Raw genomic sequence first — 25,320 nt, 5'->3', positions numbered from 1 at the left:
TCATGTGGGAGATGCATTCTGTGCCTTTCCCAGCCACTCCATTCCAAAGGATCCTCTTTGTCACTGCCTTCTCAGAGCCAGTGACAACCAGGGCATCTCTGTGGCTGAAGAAGGTAAAGGACTTTCACACCCACTTAGCAGGCATGTCACCATCAAAATGACACCTCTAACGTGGCATTAGGATGATGGACACCTCTAACGTTCCATCATCCTAGGGAGCGCACCCTTCATGAAATTACTAACAATCCCAATGCCATGAGGGAAACTGAACAGCGGCCTAGAAGATGTTCAAAAGGAGGAAAAAAGAGAGAAATCATCACTGTAGATAGATGCCCCTGGAGTTGCTTGGCAACCATCTTTGCTAACACCTTCTCCCAAAAAGGAACACAGTTTGCATTAGCTCCTCTGATTTCCCTGAGGCCAGGACTCTGACCACAGAGGCCACAAAGCTGGGGCCTTGGAATGAGAGAGCATTTCCCTGATGGGGAGACCCAGGGCCCTATCACGAGGCCACTAGCTTTCACAGGCAAGAGGGAATGAAAGGTAGTCCGGCCTCGCCATTTTGCTTAAAGAATACGCTCTCTTGGGCAAGGATGGTGAGAGAATGAGTCAAGCCAGGTGCCCAGGTGCAACACTTAAGGAGCACTCACTCTGCACCTGCAGAAGCCCACGTGAGGCCCTACTTAAACAGGTCTCCTGGGCACCTGCTTGCTTCCCCTTAGCTCTAACCCTGCTCCTAGGACGACAGACATCAGGACACAGTGCTTAGAGTACAGTCTCTGGAATCAGGCTGCCTTGGGGTTCAGGACAGCTCTACTATTTCCCAGCTATGTCACCTTGGGTAAATTACTTAACCTCTCTAAGCCTCAGCTTCCCAATCTCTGAAATAGGGTTGATAACAGGATTTGCCTCACAGGGTGGTCATGAGGATTAAATGCGAACATGCACATTTAGCCCTGGGCCTGGCACCTAGTTAATGCCCAATAAAAGACATTTAGGATTGTTACTTAAAAACAAAACAAAACAAAAAAACAAAAACACATAAGTTGGGCTGTCTTTAGCCCAAAAGATACCAGAAAAGTAAATTTAAAAAACAGACAAAAAACTCCAAAAGGAAACACATAAGCAGCTCCCTTAGAACCCCTGAACCTGGATCTATAGAATCAGAATCTCTGTGCGTGGTCCTGGCCTATTTCCTTTTAAAAAGCTTCCCAAGCAATTTTCAGGGTAGGCAGGGTTGAGAGCCACTTCTCTCAACCAATAAACAGTAGTTCTCAAAGTTCAGGAAACATCAGAGCCACCTGAGGAGCCTGTTTAAAATGCACGTTCCTGGTCAGGTGTGGTGGCTCATGCCTGTAATCCCAGAACTTTGAGAGGCCGAGGAGGGAGGATCACTTGGGCTCAGGAGTTTGAGACCAGCCTGGGGAACATAGCAAGACCTCATCTCTACTAAAAGTCAAAAAAATTAGGCAGGCATGGCAGCACACGCCTGTAGTCCCAACTACCTAGGAGTCTGAGGTAGAAGGATCGCTTGGGCCCTGGAGACCGAGGCTGCAGTGAGTATGATCATGCCACTGCACTCCAGCCTGGGTGACAGAGAGAGACCCTGTCTCGAAAAAATAAATTAAAAAAAAAAAAAACAAAACAGCACATTCCTGGTTCCTATGTTTCACTCCCAGTTGTTTCATTTCAGTGTGACTGCAGCCTGGGGCTGGGGGCGAAAGGACCCTACAGAACAACACAGCAGGGTCTCCAGAATGAACACACTTTGTAAAACACTGAAACAGATTCACTTTTTTTTTGAGACGGAGTGTCACTCTGTCCCCCAGGCTGGAGTGCAGTGGTGCAATCTCAGCTCACTGCAACTTCTGCCTCCTGAATTCAAGCAATTCTTCTGCCTCAGCCTCCCAAGCAGCTAGGACTACAAGCACATGCCACCATGCCTGCCTAATTTTTGTATTTTTTTAGTAGAGATGGGTTTCACCATATTGGCCAGGCTGGTCTCGAACTCCTGACCTCATGATCTGCCCACCTCGGCCTCCCAAAATGTTGGGATTACAGGCATGAGCCACCTGTCCGGCCCCAGATTCACTCTTGAGACTAACAGTACAGGGACACCAGTCCAATCCCTTTGTCTTTGTTCTGGGCATCCTTAAAGAAATGGAGACACACAAGTTGACAAAAGATGCCTGGTGAGCCCCGGGCCCCCTGGAGCAGTAAGAACACAGTCTTTCCCCTGGAAGTGGCAGCTCTAAGACAAAGGCAAAGACCCAAGTGCTTGGTAAAAACAACAATCATCACAACAAAGGCTTACATTACTGAGTACCTACTTTACACCAGATAGCATCTCATTTATTTCCACAACAATTCTGAGAGGTACTACTATTCCCACTCTGGAAAGGAAAAGTAGAAATTGAGGCTTAATTTAATACCCAGCCAATAAATGGTCAAGATTTAAATAATGCTCCACTAAACTCCTAAGCATGCAATGCCAATGAACCTTTTTGTGTGTGGTAAAATACACACAACATAAAATTTACCATTTAAACCTTCTTTTTCTTTTTCTTTTCTTTCTTTCTTTTTTTTTTTTTTTGAGACAGAGTCTCGCTCTGTTGCCCAGGCTGGGGTACAGTGGTACAATCTCAGCTCACTGCAACCTCCGCCTCCCGGGTTCAAGCAATTCTCCTGCCTCAGCCTCCTGAGCAGCTGGGACTACAGGCGCCCACCACCACACCCAGCTAATTTTTTGTGTTTTGAGTAGAGACGGGGTTTCGCCAGGATGGTCTCGATCTCCTGACCTCGTGATCTGCCCACCTCGGCCTCCCAAAGTGCTGGGATTACAGGCATGAGCCACCACGCCTGACCCATTTTCATGATTTTTTATGTGTACGGTTAGTTCTGTGACATTAAGTATATTCACAATGTTGTATAACCATCACCACAGTCCATCTCCAGAACTTCTGCATCTTCCCCAACTGAAACTCTGTATCACGGAAACACGAACTCTCCATTTCCCCTCCCCCAGCCCCTGAATGTCCACCATTCTACTCTCTGTCTCTATGAATTTGACCACTCTAGGAACCTCATTATAAATGGAATCACACAGTATTTGTCCTTTTGTGGCTCATATACTTTTTAAGAACCGGACCATCACCTTGGTCTGATATAACCAAACTGGGACCATGTCTCCACCATCTTCCATACCCCTGGAATGCTGAACTCACTTGTGGTTAGTATCATCAGACTGGGTGTCTGTCCTGTGTCCCCATCCCACCCCAGGACTCTGTGGCCTGTCAATGCCTTGAGGTAAGGTCACAGAACTCCCACTCCCCCTACAGGTAAGGGTATCCTTACACCATTAATGTTCACAGATTTACAATTAGCATCACAGAATCAGGTACACCAGTAAGTGCTTCTGTGTTCAAAGAGCCCATCATCGACTCACTTTTATCTTCCCCACTGTGGTGACCTAGTGCCACTTTGTCCTGCCCTAGAGAGTATTTATTTGGTTTCCATTTCTTCTGTAAGCACCTGATCCCTTAAAATTGGCAAGCGGAATTGTGTTGAGAAACCACAGGTACAAGGATAAAGCGTCTCCATAAAAACAATGCTTTCCCCACAGCAGAATTCCAGCTTCACTTATAGACGACTAGGGCAGCCAGGTCTAGCCCCTGAATATTAAGGATGCTCCACTGTAGCCTCAGCCCACTTGCAAGAAGGGATTTCCTGAGGTTTCATCATTAGTTCAAGCACCTCAGGGTCCAAATCCAGGTCCATTTGGCAGTCTGAGCTCTATCACAGAAGAGAGCAAGAGAATGCCAGCCAAACGGCATTAGCTGGGAGCACGTAATCAGCAGAACACCAGACAGGGAGATTTAGGAGAGAGACACACACAGAAGTCAGTCCTTGCCGTTCAGTTTCTACAATATTCTGAAAAAGTAGAACCCACTGGCTAAAGCTCTCCCTCTCCATTATGGCTATGTTTGATTATTGCAATCACTCAGTGACCACTGTCTCCAGATGTGAATAGTGGGCCACCTCAGGGTGTGGGGTCCTTAGAGAAGAGGGATTTGACCAGGACAAGGTCTCACTGCATTGGCTACTACCATCTTATGTCTACTTCTGAAGTATGTCATGAATGAAACAAAATGTCATAAAACGTTAGCCTGAAGGGTATAAATGCAACCAACCCAGAAAACCATACAGAAACAAATCTGCCTAACTTTTCTAAATCAATTCTGCAGCAGAGACGGCAGGCCCCTGGGAACCACCAGCTGAAAGCATCAACATGGCCTCGCAGTCTTAACTGATGCTGCAGACCACCTGGCACACAGGTCAGAAGGCCTCAGGAATCAGGCCCTCCCCTACCCTTTGTACCTTCCCGGGCTTAACATGGAAATCGTGAAAGCAGCCACTTTGCTTTCCATCATGTGCATCCCCATTTCAGACATATCCCCTGGGTAATCAAGCTGCAGAGAACGCCAGTTGTATTTTCAGCCTGACTTTAAATATAAACTGAAATCCTTAATGCTTCGCCAATGCGATGTGGTGCTTTTGACATTGGGGACCACTGTATGATAAATGCCATCATTACCAGAATTGATGCTTTGGGTCTCCTCCACCCACAGTGAAGGAGGGTTGGGCCACAAAGAATTAGAACCTGCAACTCACTATTGTCACCAGTGACTACAGACTGGACTCCAAGGTTTGGAAGAGTCATCTTGGGAACTTTGGGAGGAGGGTTCCCTAGGGGACCGAGTCTTCTCTATCTTTAGATCCTCCCAAATGTAGCCCAGTGCCAGGAGATAGTCACAGTCCAGGTATATCTGCTGAGTAATCAACAAGGCTGACTTACATGGGCTGAAGGCTAACACATGGACAGATATTGGCAGAATATTTCTGTGAGTATCTTCGTCTATTTTTCTTGTGTTCTTACCTCTCCAGCCTCACCAGTCAGTGATTCTCTGTCAGAGTGATTTGTCCCCCAGGGACATTTGGCAATGTACCGAGACATTTTTGGCTGTCTAAACTTGGGGGAGGGGAGGGAGGCATCTAGCAAGTGGAGGCGCAGGACATCCTGCCATGCACACGACAGTGCCCCCAAAAAGAAGCATCAGTGGTGCCACTGGTGAGAAACATTATACTACTCTCTGCTTTGCTATCTTTACTCCAGCAAGAGGACTTTTTAGTTTCAGAACAGTCTATATTCTCTGGCATTTGGGCCTTTATCCCTGTTGTTTCCTCTAACTCTGCCCTGCCCAGCTCTACACATGGGTAACTTCCTGTATCCTCCAGGTTTTAGCTTACATAAAATTTCCTCTGGGAGGCCTGCACTGAGCCCCTACCTCAGTGAGGCCCCCCACCATGCCCTCCAGCAGCACCTGAGTTTCCCTATCAGAGCACTCATCGTGGTCCACCTGTACTTTTGCCACTAGGCTGGAAGCACCCTGAGGGCAGGCAGGGGTTGTGCTTTCTCACTGCTGTGTCCCTGGTGTCTAGCCCAGTGCTGGTACATCAGGAGAGCTCCCTTCAGGTCAAACGCATGAGGGAGGCTGAGAAACAGTTGAGGGTATTAAAAACTTGGCAAGACACCCAGAGGCTTAAATTGTTACCCTACTATGCAGGCACCAAAAGAGAACATGGCAACTTCTCGTGAACTGATACGGACAGCTCTCTAAGATAAATGGAAATGGCAAGATATCAGCTAATACTATAGCTTTCTATCATTCACGTGAGAACAAGAAGACAAAATTATATATGTATCTACTGGAATGCACACAGAATATCTTTGGAAGAATACACAAGCAACTGGGGATGGGGTGGGAGAGAGACTTACTTTCCACTTGGATAGCCTTTTGAATTTTGTAACATGAACATTATTAAAAAATAATAAGTAGTTTTAAAATGAATATGTATGTGTATGTAATGGTCTACATCTTCTAGCAGTAAAAACATTATTCTCATAGAATGACATAGGATGAGACCCTGGTACAGGGCAACTTAGAAGAAGGCAATATCATATACACTGTTTCAGTGCGTCCATCCTCGCTTCCTGTTGTGGAAGGAGCCAGAGCCACATTTCCTCCACACGGGAACCCAGGCACAAGGAAATAATTGTATGTACAATGAAATACTCATTTTAGAAGCTTTGTATTTCCCAAACTAGATGATCAGGATGTCCTTTCTCATCTGTGTTGTGTTGGTTGTGGCATGCCCCTGCTCCATCAGTGGGCTGCACCTGTAGAGCTTATAGCTCTCCAAGCCCTTCCCTTCTCCTTCTTCTCATCTTTCCTCCCTATCACCTTTAAGCCGCTCCATCTCTCCCATCCTTCCATCCCAAAAGCTGGGCCAGAGAAGAGAGATGATAATGAAACGCCAAAGTGAACAAATGTTACTGCTTGTTAGCAAAAGGGGAGGAAGGTAGGCTTAATGGGGAATGAAGTTGAAATTAATGGTAAAAATGAGGTTTATCTGTGTAATCTGTGGACTTTGTGTCTTCCCATCTTCTATTAACATAGATAACAGAGTTGTCTGTATAATGATAAAGGGAAGCTGTTCGCAGTTTCCCATAAATCTCCATGGCCTGCTGCTGACTTCCCTGGCTTGGATTCTAAGAATACTTCACTCTTAACCAGGTCAGTTGCCATCTTTTTCTCCAATTTTCTCCCATCCAGCCACAACTGCAAGACTCCTGAGCCTGTGCTGAGCATGCTCCTATGTTCTCTGCACCCTTCTATATTGCAGCCCAATTCCACCAGCATCTCAGAAGAACATCAAACTCTTATAGTCACAGCAATGTCTTACTGGCCCCAGCACAATTTTCAGACTGGAAGCTTTCCACCAGTTTATCTACATCACATCGAAACATGTGGGAACATTAAAACACAGGCAAGTTTTCAAAGTCACAAGTGTAGGCTTCCAAGAGACCCAAACAGGAATCTATTGAGGACTCTTTTTTTTTTCTCAGTGATAAAATAAAACAACTTATCGATCATTTAAAGAAGTTATTTAGATCTCCCAGTCCCTAAAAAGAACTTTGTATAAACTCTTCTTAGCCATAGGCCATATACAGGCTAAGTATTACTTGATAGCTCTTGATAAAACTTATCGATGATCACTTAACTGCACTCCATTAAAAACACTGATATCCGGCCGGGTGCGGTGGCTCACATCTGTAATCCCAGCACTTTGGGAGGCTAAAGGTGGGCAGATCACAAGATCCAGGAGATCGAGAACATACTGGTTAACACGTTGAAACCCAGTCTCTACTAAAAATACAAAAAATTAGCTGGGTGTGGTGGCACGCACCTGTAGTCTCAGCAACTCAGGCGGCTGAGGCAGGAGAATCACTTGAACTCAGGAGGTGGAGGTTGCAGTGAGCTGAGATTGCGCCACTGCACTCCAGCCTGGGCGACAGAGTGAGACTCCATCTCAAAAAAAAAAAAAAAAAAAAAATTGCTATCCATAGAAATTGTTTCTTTAAAAAATCATTAGCTTCATAAAATTATAATAAAATGGTTTACTCTAAAAATAAAGTTTCTGCTAGGTATCTTTTCTTTTCATCACAGATTAGTTTAAAATCCTAGTTAATTAGAATAAAGTTTTCTAGAGCTAGCTTCATTAGTAATGATAATAATAATAAAAGCCAACATTCATTAAGGACTTACTATGTGCTAAGCCCTTTTGTATTATCTCATTTAATCATCACAACAATCCTATTCTTATCTCTGTCTTATAGTTAGGGACACTTATGAGGCATAGGAACCCTATTCCTTATCTATGAATTGGTATTCTTTTAAAAAAACTTCAGATGAGGCAAGGGGAACATCTTTCCAAATCACTGAGAGCTTTTCCCTAATTAGCTTGAAAAAAGTCTTCAGATAAATCTACCAAGCTGAGGAGGAAATTATTTGAAAAGGTTAGCACAGAAGAATGGCCGTCCTTGGAATTTTCTCTCATAAACACCTTTCATAGATTAGGCTAATAAGGTTTCTGGGAGTCCTCCTCACAGGAAATCTGCATGCCTGACTGATCCAAGCTGACTGAGGTCAAATCATTCTTCACTGGGGGAACACGTTGGGTTTTGGACTCAGAACCCCACTTTTCTCAGAATGCTGAAGGCCAGATACCATTCACAAATGATTTGCAGCAGAATATTGCTTGTGTATGAGATTCAGTGATTTTTGCCACCAAGAAGTTATAAATTGAGAAAATAAACCCAGTTATTTTTGAAGTAGTTTAAGATATTTTTAATGTGAGGGCTTGGGTTTTTTTTTTTTTTTTTTTTTTTTTTTTTTAAGTTTCTTTAGAAACAGTTTGCCTGCTATAACTGCATCTCAAAGGAAGGTACATTCAATAGAGAAGCTTGGGTTCAGAGGTCTCAAAGGGACCTTAGAGGACATTCAGTCCCACTCCCCTTACTTTAAATATGGGCAAATAGGCCCAGAGAAGGGAAACGACTTCCAAAGGGCATAGATCAAAATGTAGGAAGCCAACTCAAAGTGCTCTCCTGCTCCCTTCTAGTGCCCAGGTTGTCCTGGATATAAGCCCATCTAAGCACATCCACCCATGGAACTAGCAACACCTTCTGAACCCAGGTGATGACAACATTCAAAAGTATTTGGGGCCAGGTGCAGTGGCTCATGCCTGTAATCCCAGCACTTTGGGAGGCTGAGGCGTCCAGATCACCTGAGGTCTGGAGTTCGAGACCAGCCTGGCCAACATGGTGAAACCCCATCTCTACTAAATATACAAAATTAGCCGACCATGGTGGTGCATGCCTGTAATCCCCAGCTACTTGGGAGGCTAAGAAAGGAGAATCGCTTGAACCCGTGAGGTGGAGGTTGCAGTGAGCCGAGATCGTGCCATTGCACTCCAGTCTGGGCAACAAGAGTGAGATTCTGTTTCAAAAATAAAAGAAAACTGGCAAATTCCTCTTAGCTATAATTTAGCTAATTTTAGATGAAATAATAACAATGACGTGAAAACTTTATTACGGACATTTCAAAGCATCCAGTTAACATTTCATACAGTATAGGCAGAGAACTGAAAGAAATGGAAAGAATTGAAAGAAAGTTTAAAGGGGTGAGGAATGGGGTACTGTATTATAGTAATCACGTTATTCAAAAAGTCTGCAAGTCCTTGCTGTGACTTCTTAAGTTGTGGCCAGATAGAGGCAGAAACCAAAATAATTCTTATTTCACATTTCCAGCCTAACTTCTCTTCCTGAGTTTAGTCTATTAAAAATATCATATGACACCAACGTTCATAGTGGCATTACTCAAAATGGCCAAAAGGTGGAAACAACGCCAATGTCCACCAACAGATGAGTGCATAACAAAATGTAGTATATATACACAACGAAATATTATTCAGCCTTAAAAACGAACGAAGTACTGATCCATGCTACAACATGGATGAGCTATGCAGAGATGCAAAGCGAAAAAACCAGATACAAAAGGATACAGATTGTATGACTCCACTTATATGAGGTACTAGAACAGGCAACTTCATAGAGACAGAAAGTAGAACCATGGTTACCAGGGCTGAGAGGAATGGAGAATGGGGAGTGACTGCATAATGGGTACAGAGTGTCTGACTGCGATGATGGAAAATTTGGGAAATGGAAAGCGATGATAGTTGTATAATATTATGAATGTACTTAGTGCCACTGAATTGTATACTCAAAATGGTTAAAATGATAAATTTTATGTTATGTATATTTTACCACACACACACAAAAAAAGACATCAAAATCAGAACTACCGGCCAGGCGCGGTGGCTCACACCTGTATTCCCAGCACTTTGGGAGGCCAAGGCGGGTGGATCACAAGGTCAGGAGATCGAGACCATCATGGCTAACACGGTGAATCCCCATCTCTACTAAAAGTACAAAAAATTAGCCAGGCTTGGTGGCGGGTGCCTGTAGTCCCAGCTACTCGGGAGGCTGAGGCAGGAGAACAGCGTGAACCCGGGAGGCGGAGCTCGCAGTGAGCCAAGATCGCGCCACTGCACTCCAGCCTGGGCGGCAGGCTCCGTCAAAAAAAAAAAAAAAAAAAAAAAAAAAAAAAAATTCGGAACCACCTCCCTTCATTTCTCAGTTGGAATCTCTAAACTGTATTTTGTTCATTCATTCCCACTAAAGCTGAATTTCTTCTCAAGACCTGCTTAAAGCTGACAGTGTCATGGACAATCTACATACATCCATACGCACAGGTACACAGCCACACACAGACTACTTTGTGTCCTGCAGTGACCCATCCACAAACAGTATCCACCCCAAGACTTTGCTGATCACTCCAACAAGAAGGCCCATGGCAAGCACTACTGGAGATCCAGGTAACCAAATGAACACCCCTTCAATTTCTCACCATGGGAGAATATGTATTCAGTATATAGATATTTTATCTATAAAGAAAACTGCGTGCATATATACCAGAAAGACCATCGGGAATTGCTCACCCAAGTCTGTTCCACCACACCCATGAACAAAGAGATTTCAGCCCATATATGGCTATTTTGGTGAAGTTAGCGATTTCAAGTCACACTGAACAGTGGGTGTCCTTAATGCAAATGCATATAATTAGGAGCTAAATCTTTGTACCTTTATAGGACAAAGGACCTAATAAGCTGGATGTACCACCTGTGACTTCTGAGGAAAGGAGAGCTTTTCATTTTTTCTTAAAAGAATCCGTTTCTGAGCCGGGCGTGGTAACTCATGCCTGTAATCCCAGCACTTTGGGAGGCCGAGGCAGGCGGATCACGAGGTCAAAAGAGCGACACCATCCTGGCCAACATGGTAAAACCCTTTCTCTACTAAAAATACAAAAATTAGCTGAGTGTGGTGGCACGTGCCTGTAGTCCCAGCTACACAGGAGGCTGAGGCAGGAAAATCACTTGAACCTGGGAGGCGGAGGTTACAGTGAGCCAAGATCACACCACTGCACCCTAGCCTGGTGACAGAGTGAGAATCCATCTCAAAAAAAAAAAAAAAAAAAAAAAAAGAAAAAAAAGAATCTGTTTCTCATGAGGCAAAGAGAATCTGAGAACAAGTCTTCTGAAATAGAAATAGGGACTGGGGGGAAAGGATGTGAGTTTTGTATGTGATAGTCATAACCCATCACCCAGACCTGAGAGGTGCTGTCCTGTGCCATACCATGACCTTTACTCAACTTTAATTTAAAGATTTCCACAGCCTCACCATCTTTTGTGGACATGTTGCCAGTAGCCTGATAACTGGGCCTTGCAAGCATTTAGAGATCTCAAGAGTTTGTGTGTGAAGAAAAATAATCTCTAGTGATGCCTCCCACTGCCAACACACATGAACATTTAACACAAGTAAGCTGCCACTTGTAAAAAGTCCACTTGACATCAATCCCTCGTGCATCCTGAAGACACATGTCAAGATCACACAAGATTTTAGAAGCAAACATTTTTAGAATAATGTTTTGTTCCCAAAGTGCTTAATTAGCAGAAACACTGTGCTAGGGAACTGTCCTTGAATATGCACACATTTTAACCTTCATGTTATTTTTTCTGAAGCACAAAGTTTCCTCTCAGTGGATGGTCAGGAAATGATTGGGCACAGAAAACCAACCATCTGAAGTGTTGATTCGTAAAATGAGTTCCATCTTTCCACGCAGGATTCAGCTGCCTTCCAGGGTGACATTCCCTTTTATGAGGGGGAACATTCTTTGGCATCTAATGACCTTTTCTCTATTCACTTAGGATGAGCAATTCACCTATGGCCTACTTATATCTGAACTCTTTCAATACCACCAACCTCTTCTGTCCCCTTGTGCCATCTTCCTACCCCCAATTTCAACCAATTATGTTTTATAAGACATCAGTTAGTGAATCACAATTCAAATGAACCCATCCATTTGCTTAGCATCAAGTGGCCCCTGGAGTTGCTCCATTTGAAGCCCATAGGCCAGAGTTACATACGGCAGGCTTGCAAATGAGAACAGGGTATGATTTATTTATGACGACCATATGTGTTTGATGCCCAATTCCAGCAGGTTGTGGCTTCTCTTGCATGTCTTGGTCTGGGATGACCTATCTACTCAGTGTGTCCCATTTCAGGTACCGTATTTCCATGCTGGGAAAAGAGAGCTGACGACTGGCTGGGGGGCTGCACATACAGATGCTCCTAACCCTGCTTGCCACATAACAATCTGTGACCAAATGCAAAGTGGGCCAAATGTAACTTGCTGCACAGGTTTGCCATGTACAATGGTTTTCAGTGGTGAGTGGAGAAGTAGCTGCTGGAATGACTGACCATGTGGGGTTCATTAAGCTGTTGTGCATTCACCCATGAGAAAGGCCGGGATGCTTGTGAAGGGAGCTCCACTCTTCATTTCAGAAATTTTAACGCCCCACCATTTGGCAGTGATGCTCCCGGGGAGAATGGCAGATATGCATCAGAAGGTTCAAACGTGGAGTCCAACTGAAGTGCAGTAAACTTCTGCCTTCAACAGACTCACCCCCCTTTACCCCCCAGTTGTATTTATACTTTGAAAGAAGTTAACATGAAGCAGTAGTCACCTGGGCGTGCTCAATTTTTGACAAGCCTTAGTCACTCTGTACCCAGCAGAACAATTCACATTATATTCGAAATCCTGTGAAGATTCTGCCACACATGCTAACACTAAAATGCCAGTAGCTCCACTTACCTTCTTTATTAAGCCTCATAACCTCCCTGCTTTTTCCACCCTCTTTTCCAGCCTCTTCTAAATCTACATCTGCAGATGAAAAAGAAAAGGAAAACAGAAAATAAGGAAAAAAGGGGGGAAAAAAGCCAAAGTCAAGGGGGGAGGGAGAGTGTTTATTTGCAAACAGATCGATATAAATACTGTATATGAAATTCTTTCAAAAATTGACAATGCAACATTTTCTCCCAAGTCCGGGTTTCCATCTACCTGGCCCAGATAGGTACCCAAAAAACTATGCAAGCAGCAACAGAGTAGCCTTTTAAACGGACAACACCGTGGGGCTGCGAGCCCACCCCGCGGGCTGCCACGGGGAGCCGGGCACGGACAGACAGACAGCCCTGGCAGCCGGGCCTCTCCCTGTGCATTGATGATCTGTCTCTGTGTGTATTTATTTAGAGAGAGAGGGAGAAGCATGGAGGACACCGGGGGCCACTCTCTCTCTCACACACACACTTTTTCCCAGTGGCTCTAGGTGAATGGAAAGGTTACAGGATAATAAAAGGAGGAGGAGGCGGTGGGGTTCTTACTGTCGGAGCAGTGTAATTTGGCGGCGTCGATCCAGGAGGACCAGGGTTTGCCCAGAAACGCCTCCGGACTGGGCACTTTGCGATCCAGTGTCGCCATTGCTCTTCCTTCTTGTTGCTTTTTCCCTGTTCCTTCGGCAGCAGCAGCCGAGAGACACGGGATTCGAGAACGCTCCGACGTCATCTTCGGAACGTTCCGACATTGAGTGTTCTGAAAGGGGGAGGGGGGGAGGAAGGGCGGGATGGGAGGAGGGCGGCGGAGGAGGAGGGGAGAGGGAGCGGAGGAGGGGCGGGCGCTCTGGCTCCCGGAGCCAGCTCGGTGGGGCTTGCGCGCCCGCGGCCGCCAGGGGCAGCAGAGAGGCGCCTGCAGTCCGCGCCCGCCCGCCCGCCGGGGGCCGCCCGCCTGCCGGGGAGGGGCCGCACTGACGGGCGAGCGCCGCGTGCCGGAGAGTGGAGGCTGCAGAGCGCCCGGCAGCCGGGATGCAGCGGCGCCGCCCGAGCCCGGGGTGCCAGGGGTCGGGGCACACGGGGAGAGGCCCGACGCGGGGCCGAAGGAAGGGTGGTCCTTCCCGCAGAGTTGCCGCTGGAGGACCGAAAGTTTTTGCAGGCAACCCTTGCTTCCAGCTTGTCCCTCTCTCCCCGGGTCCCTGTCGCCCACCGCGAGGCGCCGCCGCGGTAGACCCGACGGCTTGGCGGGGAGGAGGCGTGAGGGGTTGCGACCCCCACCACCACCCGAGCCAGGGAAGGGACCCTGGTGACCTCTCCTCCCAGCCTTCACCCCCGTCACCCCTTTCTTCTCTTTCCTGGAGGACTTTGGACCGTGGAGATTCTGCAGTTGTTGCTCTGGGAGCTGAAACCAGTGGGTAGATGTGGTTCTGAAATGCAGGTGAGTTTGGGGCGTGAGGAGTTACCTTCCCATCTCAGGCTGCGGGGCGTGCAAAACTCAAAACTCAGGACCCCGGTCCCCCGGGTTCCACGCGCGGTTCGTGTCTCCGGCTCTCAGAGAACCACTGCGTGGACTTTGCTCCAGGGTCAGCAGAGCGGGAGGGCGAATTCACGGCTCTTGGAAGACGATGCTAACGGGCCTAGCTCCTGAGCCATTTCCAGAGCTCCCTGCCGTGAGACGAGAGTGGCCCGGGTTTGCGCAGGCAACCTTTGGCCAGGAATCTGATTCCTGGGAGAATCCACTTCAGGCTTAACTGCTCTAACCAGCTAGAAAGGGAGCGCTAGATTTCCTCTTGATTTTGGACGTTGGGTGCTTTAGTTGAGATTTTCACCCTTTAAAGAAGGCTTTAAAATGTCTTCTTTTTAACAAAGCCTTTGTTTACTAGAATTATCTAAACTATATGGACACCGCCCTCACCCCACAATCGACATATTTTTTTCTCTCTCTCTTTTCCCAGCACCCTTTTAGCTCTCACCACTGCTGTTTCCCAAGTTGTCACAGCTGAAGCGCACTGATTTGAAGTTGCTTTGTACGGACTGAGTTCTGCCCTGGCTGAGCCATCTAATAATGTCTCTGAGCTTGGCACCCTGTATCTCTAAGCCAGTGTTAAGATGGGCGAGGAATGAGGAGCTGCCGATTTGCCTTTAGTTGTGATGTTTGTGTGAGTCGGCTTGTTTGTTTCAGACTCAGATAACTGCACTTGCCTTTGCTTTCTTTGGAAGGGCGCCTACATAGCTAAGGTGTCGCTTGGTGAACAATTCCCATTTTAAGAATTGGTGGAGTTAACAAATATTTATTACTTATTGACCTATTGTTATATGCTAGACCCTGGGCTTGACATTTCCTTCCTTCCTTCCTTCCTTCCTTCCTTCCTTCCTTCCTTCCTTCCTTCCTTCCTTCCATCCATCCATCCTAAGACAACCCATATTGCCTGTTATGGAACAGCTGCCTTCAGGAGGGAAAGATGAGTGAGACCTATCCTCACCCTCACAGAGATGCAGTCTGGTGGTCTCTGGAAGAAGGAAATTGTGAAACTTACCGACTCCTTGGGAAAACAGGACAGGTACACAGGGACTGGCCTGTGCAGTGGGTGGGGTGGTCTCTCAGAGCTGTGCCAGTTCATAGGAGGAACTGAAATCTAGTTGGGAGTGAACAGAAACTCCCAACTTCTCTGTGTGACAGAGAAGATGGGATCTGCTCTGCATCTTGGAAATTGCCAAAGATTAGTAATGGTAAAGTGAAGACTGGTCTTGCAGAGGGAGGGGGAATGATGGTATTAGCAGAGGCTTCAAGTTGAGTATAAACATGGTGTGTTTGGGTGTTGAGCATGGTTTGCCTGGGATGGAGAATTGTTACTGGGGTTTGGGGGTGATACATTTGGATACCCAGGCCTAGATCAAATTATGGAAGGCACCGAACGGCAGTCTAAAGAGTCTGGATTTTGTTTGACAATGGGGAGCTACTGAAGGGCTTTCTGTACCATAAAGATAAGTTAAAAGTGTGACTTAGAAAGATTGGAGTACAGAACCTGGTTAGAAAAGTAGTGCTGCAATATTCATGGTGTGAAGAGATGAAAGCCTGAACTATGGTGGTGCTATGCAGGTAGAGAAGAGGAGACAGATGTGAGACTCTGTGAAGAGAGCACCTGATTGGTGGGTTAGACTAGATTTAGGGGTGGGGAGAGAGAATGCGAGTGCTCTGAGGCATGAATAATTAGATGCTGGAACATTTTCCCTTTCCGTTCTGCTTCCCTATTTTCCCTCTATTTATTATCTATTTTGGTGTTTATTCCCATGTTGTGCATGCAAGGAAGGTGTGGGCAGCCGCTGATGTGGCCTCAAAAGTCTGTACCTCCTGGTGTTCATGCCCTTATGTAATCCTCTTTTCTTTAGTGTGGGCTAGACTTAGTCACTTGCTTATAACAAATAGAATATAGCAAAAGTGGTGGGATGTCATTTCTGAGGTTAGGGTACAGAATGGCTGTCGCTTCTGTTACTCTCACTCTCTCTTGCACGCCCTGGCTTGCTCTAAGGGAAGCCCACTTCCATGTTGTAAGCCCCCCTATGGAGAGGCCTGTGTGGCAGGTAACTGAGGGAGATCTCTGGTCATTAGCCAGTGGGGAACTGAGGCCCTCAGTACAACAGCCGGTGAGGAGCTTAATCCTGCTATTAGCCATGTGAGTGGGCCACTTGCTGAGAGTCAGTGACTTGAGTTTCCGGAATGCTGTCTCCTCTTCTGGGAGCCACTATAAACCACTCAAAAACATCAAAGGTGGCTTGTCATCAGAAGTCAGGGCACCTCAGTTATAGTGAAGCAAATCAATAGTTCCATATTTTAACATGAGCTTACTTTCCCAGCAGAGTCTCTCAAATGGAGGTTACTACACAGGACCTTGAAGAGGGTCTGACAGCCCAGATATTATTTCCTCCTATTGGGGATGATTTTACTCTACAGCATAGTAAATTGTGGGCTAGGATCTAAAAGTGATTTAGCATCTCTACAAAAAAAAAAAAGAAGACTTTATATGCATTGCCACGTTTAATTGGTAACAGAATACATCTACATTGTTATAGTTAGTTATGGAGTATAATTGTGGAGTTGCTTTACTCTAAGCCTTCCCCAGTCTCTCCATTGACTATAGATATAATAATACTGACTTGTTGAAACTATAACCCACCTATGACTGTGTTGGATAACATGACTGTCAATCAAATTGCATAACTGAGAGGCAGAGAATAAAGAAAGCATTGCTTATCAAACTACTAGACATTTACACTTGACTTTGGATGAAAATTGAGGTCAATTGGAAGTAATGTTCAGGTTTACATGCTGTATATGTATTATATACATATCAATACTCATATATCAACTATATATGGTGGTTAATTTTTTACAGAATTGAATTCCTTTTGGTAGTAAATAATTACAAATACTGTTAGAGGCAACAAGAATCTAATACATCCTTAATAAGGATAAAGTGACCTGTAAAACAGTAATTTAAAGCATATTAGTATAATGTCTATGTGATAAAACTATCTAGCAAAGGCAAAACACCCTCTTCCCCTCATGATTAATGTTTAGGGAGATAAAAGGGATGTAAATATTTTTATTGTTTTATTATCTTTCTTAGGAAAATGACAGTGTGGTTGGTTTAATTAAAAAGGAGAGTCTCCCGTAGACGAAATAAAGAAATCTGTTCTATGGAGATGACAATGGAAAATACCTATTTAATTTGAATAACACCTGGTTCTGTAGAAATGTGCATCTAATATGTATCCTGCATTCACTTAGTCTGATTCATGTGCTGTTTCACCACATTATTGAAAAGAAGAGAAGAGGGAATATTAGCTCTCTCATTTGAGGATATTAAACTCCTGCTGGGGTTGAGGCACCGTGTGAGCACCCTACTTCCTACCTAGTGTGTTGGGAGTTACCTGGAGGCAATGAGGAGAAAATGACATGTTCCATGAGAATGAGGTATCCCCGGAATTGTTTGATGTTCTTTGCCTTAATTGAATCCATCTATCCCATCTGCCACTCTTCTCTCTAAATTTATTTCCCTAACCCACTCTCCCTGAGAATTATAGTTTGGGGGAAATTTGTTACCTACGTTGTTACCTTTTATGAAAGCTCTCGGCATCTGGAGGGCAGGTGTGCCTTCTACTCTGCCTTGCTAGACAACTTTACCTGCCTCTTTCCTGCCCCTTGCAGGCTGCTGGATTAAAAACAGGACTGGATAAAAGGCCCCCAGTAGCAACAGAAGTGGGAACGAAAATAGAAATTCCAGGCTTTTACTTATTGGTTTCAATACAGATCCCTAGCCATGTGCCAGGCCTGGCTAACCATGGACTCTATTAATAAATATAACTACAAAAACATTTGCATTCTGACTGGGGCAGAACAGCCAGCACGGGAGTGTGTTATCTCGAGGGAAAGCTGGTCTTAAAACTCTTGACTGATTCACCTGTGACTTTGGTCAGTCGGTGCTCCCTGGAACTGCTCTGGTGCTGAAGGTTGAGGTCATCTCTGTTCCCCAGAATGTGGCAGATCCAGCCCCCTTCCTGACCACTATCCTTTTGCAAGGGTGAGACAGGAGAGATGATAACTTCTCTTTAGGATTCTTGTAGAAATCACTTTTGGCCCTTAACCTACATATAAAGAAAGTTAACATTAATGCACACATATTATTTTGAGCAAAGCCCATCCATATTTTCAAACCTACCATTTGCTATGGTGTGGGAGGCAGTACAGGGTGGAGGCCAGAGCATAGGCTTGAGATGGGCAGGTGTGAATTAGAATTGCCCTTTAGTCATTTGCTTGAGAACCTGCCTTGATCCATCTGAACCTCAGGCTCCTCATCTCTGAAATGGGTAGTAAAGCTCTTCTCTTGGGATTGTTGTGAGGATTGAGATTCTGAGTACTGAGCCCCAGGCATAGGGCTTGGCACACAGTGGACAGTGGTTCAATGTTCACTGTGATGATACTTCAGTTTCAGTGCATCATTTAGATAGCTGCCAGTCAGAGACAGGCTGACAGTCACCTAGGAGTAGCTCCTCTGGTTGCTTCTGAGACATCCTTCTGCTTAGAAAGGAAACTAAAGCGCTTCTCTCCTTTACATGAGCTGCTGGCCTGCATCAGTTATGTGGAGGCCTGTCCGAAACCTCTGCCCAAAACCTCCTCTTGACATATACATCATGGTAATACATAAATATACCTTTCTTCAGGAAAGGTCCTGAAAGACCATTTGCTATGCAGAGGAACTGCAAAATCCAGTTTGGTTGCAGACAAAACTGCCTTTGCATGATGAGGTAGATAGTTGTCTTAAAACTAAGCAGAGCATGATTTCTGCTTGTTATTGTTTTCTTTGAAAAATGTGTTTCTTACATAAAAGAAACTTGACAGTGAATTTTGAAAATCATATGATATGGTTTGGCTGTGTCCCCACCCAAATCTTAACTTGAATTGTATCTCCCAGAATTTCCACGTGTTGTGGGAGGGACCCAGAGGGAGGTAATTGAGTCATGGGGGCTGGTCTTTCCCATGCTGTTCTTGTGATAGTAAGTCAGTCTTACGAGATCTGATGGGTTTATCAGGGGTTTCTACTTTTGCTTCTTCCTCATTTGTCTCTTGCCACTGTCATGTAAGAAGTGCCTTTTGCCTCCCGCTATGATTCTGAGACCTCTCCAGCCATGTGGAACTGTAAGTCCAATTAAACCTCTTTTTTTTTTTTGGAGACGGAGTCTTGCTCTGTCACCCAGGCTGGAGTGCAACGGCATGATCTTGGCTCACTGCAACCTCCGCCTCCCAGGTTCAAGCAATTCTCCTGCCTCAGCCTCCCAAGTAGCTGGGATTACAGGCATCTGCCTCCACACCTGGGTAATTTTTCTATTTTTAGTAGAGATGGGGTTTCACCATGTTGGCCAGGCTGGTGACCTCAGGTGATCCATCCGCCTCAGCCTCCCAAAGTGCTAGTGTTACAGGCATGAGCCACCGTGCCCGGCCTAAGCCTCTTTTTGTTCCCAGTTTTGGGCATATCTTTATCAGCAGTGTGAAAACAAATGAATACATTATGAATAAGCATGTTCTCCTCATGAGAAAGAATAGTGAAACAATAGAGATAAGGGAGAAATAACCCCTTCAAATGTGGTCACTCCTGTATCCCCAGGTCTGAAGGCATTCTTCATACCATTTTCTAGACATTTACCTACTGTATATGTCTGTCTTTAAAGGTATAGATGATATTGCTGTGTGTATTGTCTTTTTTTTTCTTTTTAATGTGAATAGTATCACTTTACCGACATTTTTCTATAATTTTCTTTTTTCACATGTGCTGTTAAATGTCATTATATATCGAAATACCTCATTCTTTTAAACTGCTTCATGGTATTCCATAAAATGTTCAGGGTCTATTTATGTGTTATTTTTTATTTATTTATTTATTTTGAGACAGACTCTTGCTCTGTCGCTGAGGCTGGAGTGCAGTGGTGCAGTCTCGGCTCACTGCAACCTCCACCTCCTGAGTTCAAGTGATTCTCCTGCCTCAGCCTCCCAAGTAGTTAGGATTACAGGCACCCGCCACCATGCCCGGCTAATTTTTGTATTTTTACCAGAAGTGGGGTTTCACTATGTTGGCCAGGCTGGCCTTGAACTCCTGACCTCAAATGATCCACCCACCTCGGCCTCCCAAATATTTATCTGTTATCTTATTGATAGACATTTGGGTTTCTAGTTTTTATGAAAAATAGGTAGTCAACATCTTTATTTTTATATATGCTTCCTGGGCACGTGAGGAAGTATTACTACCCAGAAATAGAATTGCTGGGTATGTGCATTTTTAATTTTAATGGTTCTGCCAGACTGTCTTCTGAAGTAGCTGAGTAATTTATACTTCCACTAGCAGTACAGAGATGTGCCCATTTCCTTAATTAATGCTCAACATTTTCAAACCTTTTAAATTTTGCCAATGTTATGAGTAAAAAAAAAAAATTTGATTTGTATTTCCCTCATTTGTGGTGTGTTTTTTGAGCATTTTCCTCTCATGTTCATTGTATTTGTACTCTGTAAATTGCTGTTAGTATCCTTTGATGATTTGTCATTGGTATTTTTTAGATCTGCTTATTGATTTGTAGGAATTCTCTATGTATTCTCAATTTGGATCTTTTCTCTATTTGGAAATACTGTAATTTTCCAGCTTGTTGCTTTTCTTCTTTTGACTTTGTTTATGGCATCTTTTCCACACACACTTTTTCTCCCCTTTGGAAACAGTCAACATTTCAGGCTTTTCCTTGAGGCCTTTTGTTTTTTGTGTCTTGCTTAAGAAGACCTTCACTTCCTCAAAGTCATAAAATAGTTTCATATATTTTGTCTTTATGCTTTATAGGTTTTTGTTTTTATATTCAGATCTTGGAATCTTTTGGTTAATTATGTGAGGTAAAAAAATTAATTTTCAATCTTTTTTCAAACAGTTGCCATTTATCCTCAGAACCATATATTGAATAGTTTATCCTTTCTCTAGAGATCTTTCTTATACTTATTTTCCAAACACCTGGGTCTGTTTCTGAGCTCTTTTTCTGTTCGTTGTTTGAACTGTTTTTTTTTTCCTGCATCAATTAATTACTCTTCTTTAAATAATATGCTTTGTAGTCTAAAAAAAAAACTTTTTCATTATAGATTTAGTGAATTCTATCTCTAAAAAAGTTTTTTTTTTTTTTTTTTTTAATAATTCCTGGGAAGTGCGTTATACATGACATTGTTCAACATTTGCCATGTCCAGAAGATCATAGGAAACAGAACCTCACCTCATGCCCACAGGATGCTGTAAAGATGGGCCCGATGATGACAGCCAGCTCGGATCTTGGTGAAGCTTCCCGTGAGATGATTTTCCAAGACAAATATCTCAGACTTAGGGAAATGAATTATTGAGAGATATTGTCTTCTAAGTATCTAAAAAGGCCAACCTCTGTGAGTGGTAGTTGGGAATTTTCTTGAATGATGTGGATGCTCCCAGCTGTCCATCAGGCCAGAAGGGAGAAAGTAGAGCCATGGAAAGTGAAGGCTGGAAGAGAGGGAGAGAGCAGACCTGAGACAGGGCATGGAACCCCTGGGCTTCTCAGAGGGGAAGGGACTGAAGGTCTCTCTGGGTGGTGGGAGAGAAGCAGATGAACCCTGTGGGCTGGGAGCTGGCCCACGCAGCGTCTGGAAAGGGGACCTGTCTGGAATGACCAAGGTGTGACTCTGGAATCCTTCAAATCCAGTACCCCATTGTAAGGTTTTCTGTGTTGTCATTTCTTTTACTTTACCCAAGGTTTTGTTAAATAACCGAGCCTTCGATAGCTGTGCTATGGGAAACTAAATTATGAGTTTATATTTCTGTAGGAGTCACAACAGGAAGGCTGCAAGTATCCAGCTCATGCCAGCCCTGTGTGGTAACAGCACCATTATTCAAGAAAAGATGGCAGTGCTGGGACCCCGGCAGGCAGCCAAGTACCAAGTGAGCAGAGGGGGATGCCTGGGCCATGATGTCGTCCCTAACACTTGCCCCCAGCCCTACCTTTTAATACCCTGCAAAGGAGGAAATCCTGGAAGTGAGAGGCCAGAGTCTGGGTTTTATTTATATGACAGGAAGTAGAAGCTAGAACCTTTAAGGACATAGAACACCCATAGTAGAATTTAAAGTCCAGGTCTCCTTTGGTGGGAGGCCAGCTTGCTGTTTCCCAAGAATGATGCTACGGCCATGAATTTGAATTTCTGTGTAGGCCAGTGTTTCTCGACTGTGGGCGGTTTTGCCACCCCCTCCTCCCAGAGGACATTTGGCAATGTCTGGAGATGTTTTTGGTTGTCATGACTAGGGCGTGAAGGTGCTACTGACATCTAGCGGGTAGAAGCCAAGGATGCTGGTAAACTTCCTACAATGGAACGCACAGGACGGCCCCTATCTCAAAGGTTGATCACATCCAAAATGATAGTGATGAGATCGAGAGAAACCCTGATGTAGGCCAATTAATTTTAGTTTTTTTTTTTCTTTTTCATTTCTAGATAGTAAATGCCTAACTCTCATCAACTACCTTGCATTGTGGGCTTCTTCAATCAGAAATCTAGTAAGAGAGTGTGGTGGGGGCTGCGAGACCCATCATCACTACCAAAAAACCCAAAATCTTTTTACTTTCAATATATGAAGAACTAAATTATATAATTGGATGAATGATATTGTAGAGTCAGAGAATGTGAGCTCTCCATCTTATGGTTATAGTTATTATGTGATAATCAAGTAACGTGGTCTTCTTTTATTGTCTTTATCTTTCACAAACCATTGCTTTCCTACTCCAATAGGAAGCCTGATCAGTGCTAAGACACCGATACTAGATAGCTCTTATTATTGCCAATGTATGGATGATGAAACTGAGGCTCAGAGGGGAAGTAAAATAAAGCGTGGTTTCCCCCTACTGGTTTATTATATTCCAAAGTTATTAAACACCTGGCCAGTACTGCTGTGTAGGTTGTACACTGTACAATTGTGTCCCTTCTAAGGAGTCACTGTTCAAATCACAGACATCAGAGATTTATTATGATAATTTTTCTGGCAGATGGCAGTAAAGTAGCTTATTCTAACAAAATCGGGACTATAAAGACTATTTTCTAACAGATGGAAGTCGAGTTTTTGAAGCAGGTGAGCCTTTTCCTAAAGCTCACTCAGGTGCTAGATGGACTAGCAGAAGGAATGGTGTCATTGATGTCTCTTTGTATGTTTAACCAGTTCATCTGGGAATTTTAGTTTTTGCTTGAAAAGGAGTCACCCTGTCTTGCCAGCCACGTGTTGGTATTGCAGAGTGATGCCATTTGCAAGTAATACATTTGAGTTGGCAGATTTCCCAAGGTTTCTTTTGTGTATGAGAAACATAGTGTCTTGGGTCATGGAATAAATAAAAGAGCCTTGGTATCTAATTTTGGTTGTTCACACTGCAGTTAGGGCTTAAGTCATTGTAAGCTCATCTTGGAAGAAAGAGACATCGACATTTATATTAGTTTAATACATTTGGCAGCGGGGAGGTGCAAAGAATGTTATTTCAATTATAGATTGACCCATGATTGATTTAGCAACATGCGTTGCTTAGGTTGTGATCGATGCCAAGTAATGGCAGGTGCTGGACTCTTAGGAGGGTGGGCACAAATGTTGGGGAATTGATCAATGGATGAGCTCCATATTGGCCGTCTACAGGGAGAATCAAAATACAAGTAAAATATTATAAGATGGGAGTGACAGCATTGCAGGTGTTAACACAGCCTGTCCAAGCTTTTATCCTTTGTACCTATGCAGCCATTTTTTAACACGAGACACTATTCTTCAACAGATTTGTTCTCTTCTAAGTTTGTTCTGAATCTGTAGTGTGTGTCATTTCATGATGTTTTAAAGGGGAAAAGGCCTTGCTTCAGTTGAGAAGCCTTTTATTTTTCCACTTACGCAAATACCCTGGCATTTAGGGTATTTGGCTAATTAAAAAAATTACCTCTTATAATGCCTTGTTACTACCCCAGTTTGCGTTGGAGGTGGAGTATACAAAGGAATTACAACCCCCACTTTATAAGCGGGCTAAGAGGGGTTGACAGACTTACCTTGCCTGGCCGAGTGCCAAGTGCCACGTGGTATAGACTAAGAATAGTTATTTCTTACGAGGAGCTTATTTAGTTTGAGGGAGATTGTGTACAATCAATAATTAGGAAACAGGATAGCCTGTGAGAAGATGCTGATCTGATGTGCAGGTAATAAATGTCACAGGTGGCTGAGCAGCACGGATGACTGTGGTGGGCAGCAAAGGCTCAGGAGAGAGGAGAAACTTGAGCCCGGCTGTGAAAGGCAAGGAGGATATAAATAGCTGGTGGGCAGAGTGACCCAGGGCTGAAGGATGCGAATAGTGGCCATCTTAAGTAAGAGCCTCGGGTCACAGAGATAATAGTTCCCTGTATAAAGTCCTTAGTGGAAACCAGGTGAGTCTCAGGAAGTTTGGAATCATGAAGACTTTAAAAGAGTTGCACAATGTTTCCAAGATTAAAATCTGCAATGTGACATAGTATAGCTAATAATACAGTGTGTTCTTAGTCAAGTGGTATATTTCTTTTTTTTTTTTTTTTTTTGAGATGGAGTTTCACTCTTGTTGCCCAGGCTGGAGTGCAATGGCGCAATCTCGGCTCACCGCAACCTCCGCCTCCCGGGTTCAAGTGATTCTCCTGCCTCAGCCTCCCTAGTAGCTGGGATTACAGGCATGTGCCACCACGCCTGGCTAATTTTTTATTTTTAGTGAAGACGGGGTTTCTCCATTTTGGTCAGGCTGGTCTTGAACTCCCAACCTCAGGTGATCCGCCCACCTTGGCCTCCCAAAGTGCTGGAATTACAGCCTTGAGCCACCACGCCCGGTCTCAAGTGGTATATTTCTTTGAGAAATACTTTTTTTTCAAGAACAAATCTCTAAATTAGGGCTCTGTCAATCCAAACGAGCTAATTAGGTGAGAAAGATGAACTTTTCAAGATCCTTTAGCCATCTGGTTGGCATGTTTAAAAACTACACCCAATCGTACTGATAAAAGGGTAGTCTCTACATTTGTGGCTTACCCTTGAACACTCCAACACAGGGTCGTTTTTGGA

At 44.3% G+C, this 25,320-nt stretch overlaps 2 protein-coding genes and 1 long non-coding RNA gene across 9 annotated transcripts in view; 1 reads left to right on the top strand and 2 right to left on the bottom strand.

Moving 5' to 3' along the window:
- The window catches only part of ATXN7L1 (ataxin 7 like 1), a 272,684-nt gene extending 258,360 nt beyond the window's left edge, over nucleotides 1–14,324 (bottom strand). For 2 of the 7 annotated variants that reach the window (XM_050782679.1, XM_050782680.1), the window contains exons 1-3: nucleotides 14,149–14,314; nucleotides 13,241–13,448; nucleotides 12,675–12,743 (exon numbers count right to left, since the gene is read on the bottom strand). In XM_050782679.1, the coding sequence (XP_050638636.1) occupies nucleotides 12,675–12,743; nucleotides 13,241–13,421 (250 nt within the window). In that variant the 5' untranslated portion in view covers nucleotides 13,422–13,448; nucleotides 14,149–14,314. Of the gene's footprint in view, nucleotides 1–12,674; nucleotides 12,744–13,240; nucleotides 13,449–14,148 lie in introns of all 7 variants that reach the window. The other 5 variants (XM_050782676.1, XM_050782675.1, XM_050782678.1 and 2 more) reach the window with 5 other exon arrangements.
- EFCAB10 (EF-hand calcium binding domain 10) overlaps nucleotides 1–16,243 on the bottom strand; it is a 312,208-nt gene extending 295,965 nt beyond the window's left edge. The window contains exon 1 of the mRNA XM_050782726.1: nucleotides 16,240–16,243. The gene's annotated coding sequence lies outside the window, so the exon portion shown is untranslated. The remainder of the gene's footprint in view (nucleotides 1–16,239) is intronic.
- The window catches only part of LOC126949852 (uncharacterized), a 38,973-nt gene continuing 27,265 nt past the window's right edge, over nucleotides 13,613–25,320 (top strand). The window contains exon 1 of the long non-coding RNA XR_007723975.1: nucleotides 13,613–14,123. This is a non-coding gene — a long non-coding RNA (uncharacterized LOC126949852). The remainder of the gene's footprint in view (nucleotides 14,124–25,320) is intronic.

Source organism: Macaca thibetana, chromosome 3 (assembly GCF_024542745.1).
Source record: "Macaca thibetana thibetana isolate TM-01 chromosome 3, ASM2454274v1, whole genome shotgun sequence".
Taxonomy (NCBI): Eukaryota; Metazoa; Chordata; class Mammalia; order Primates; family Cercopithecidae; genus Macaca; species Macaca thibetana.
The sequence above is the reverse complement of the archived record's forward strand: the minus strand, read 5'-3'. Positions and strand labels throughout refer to the sequence as shown.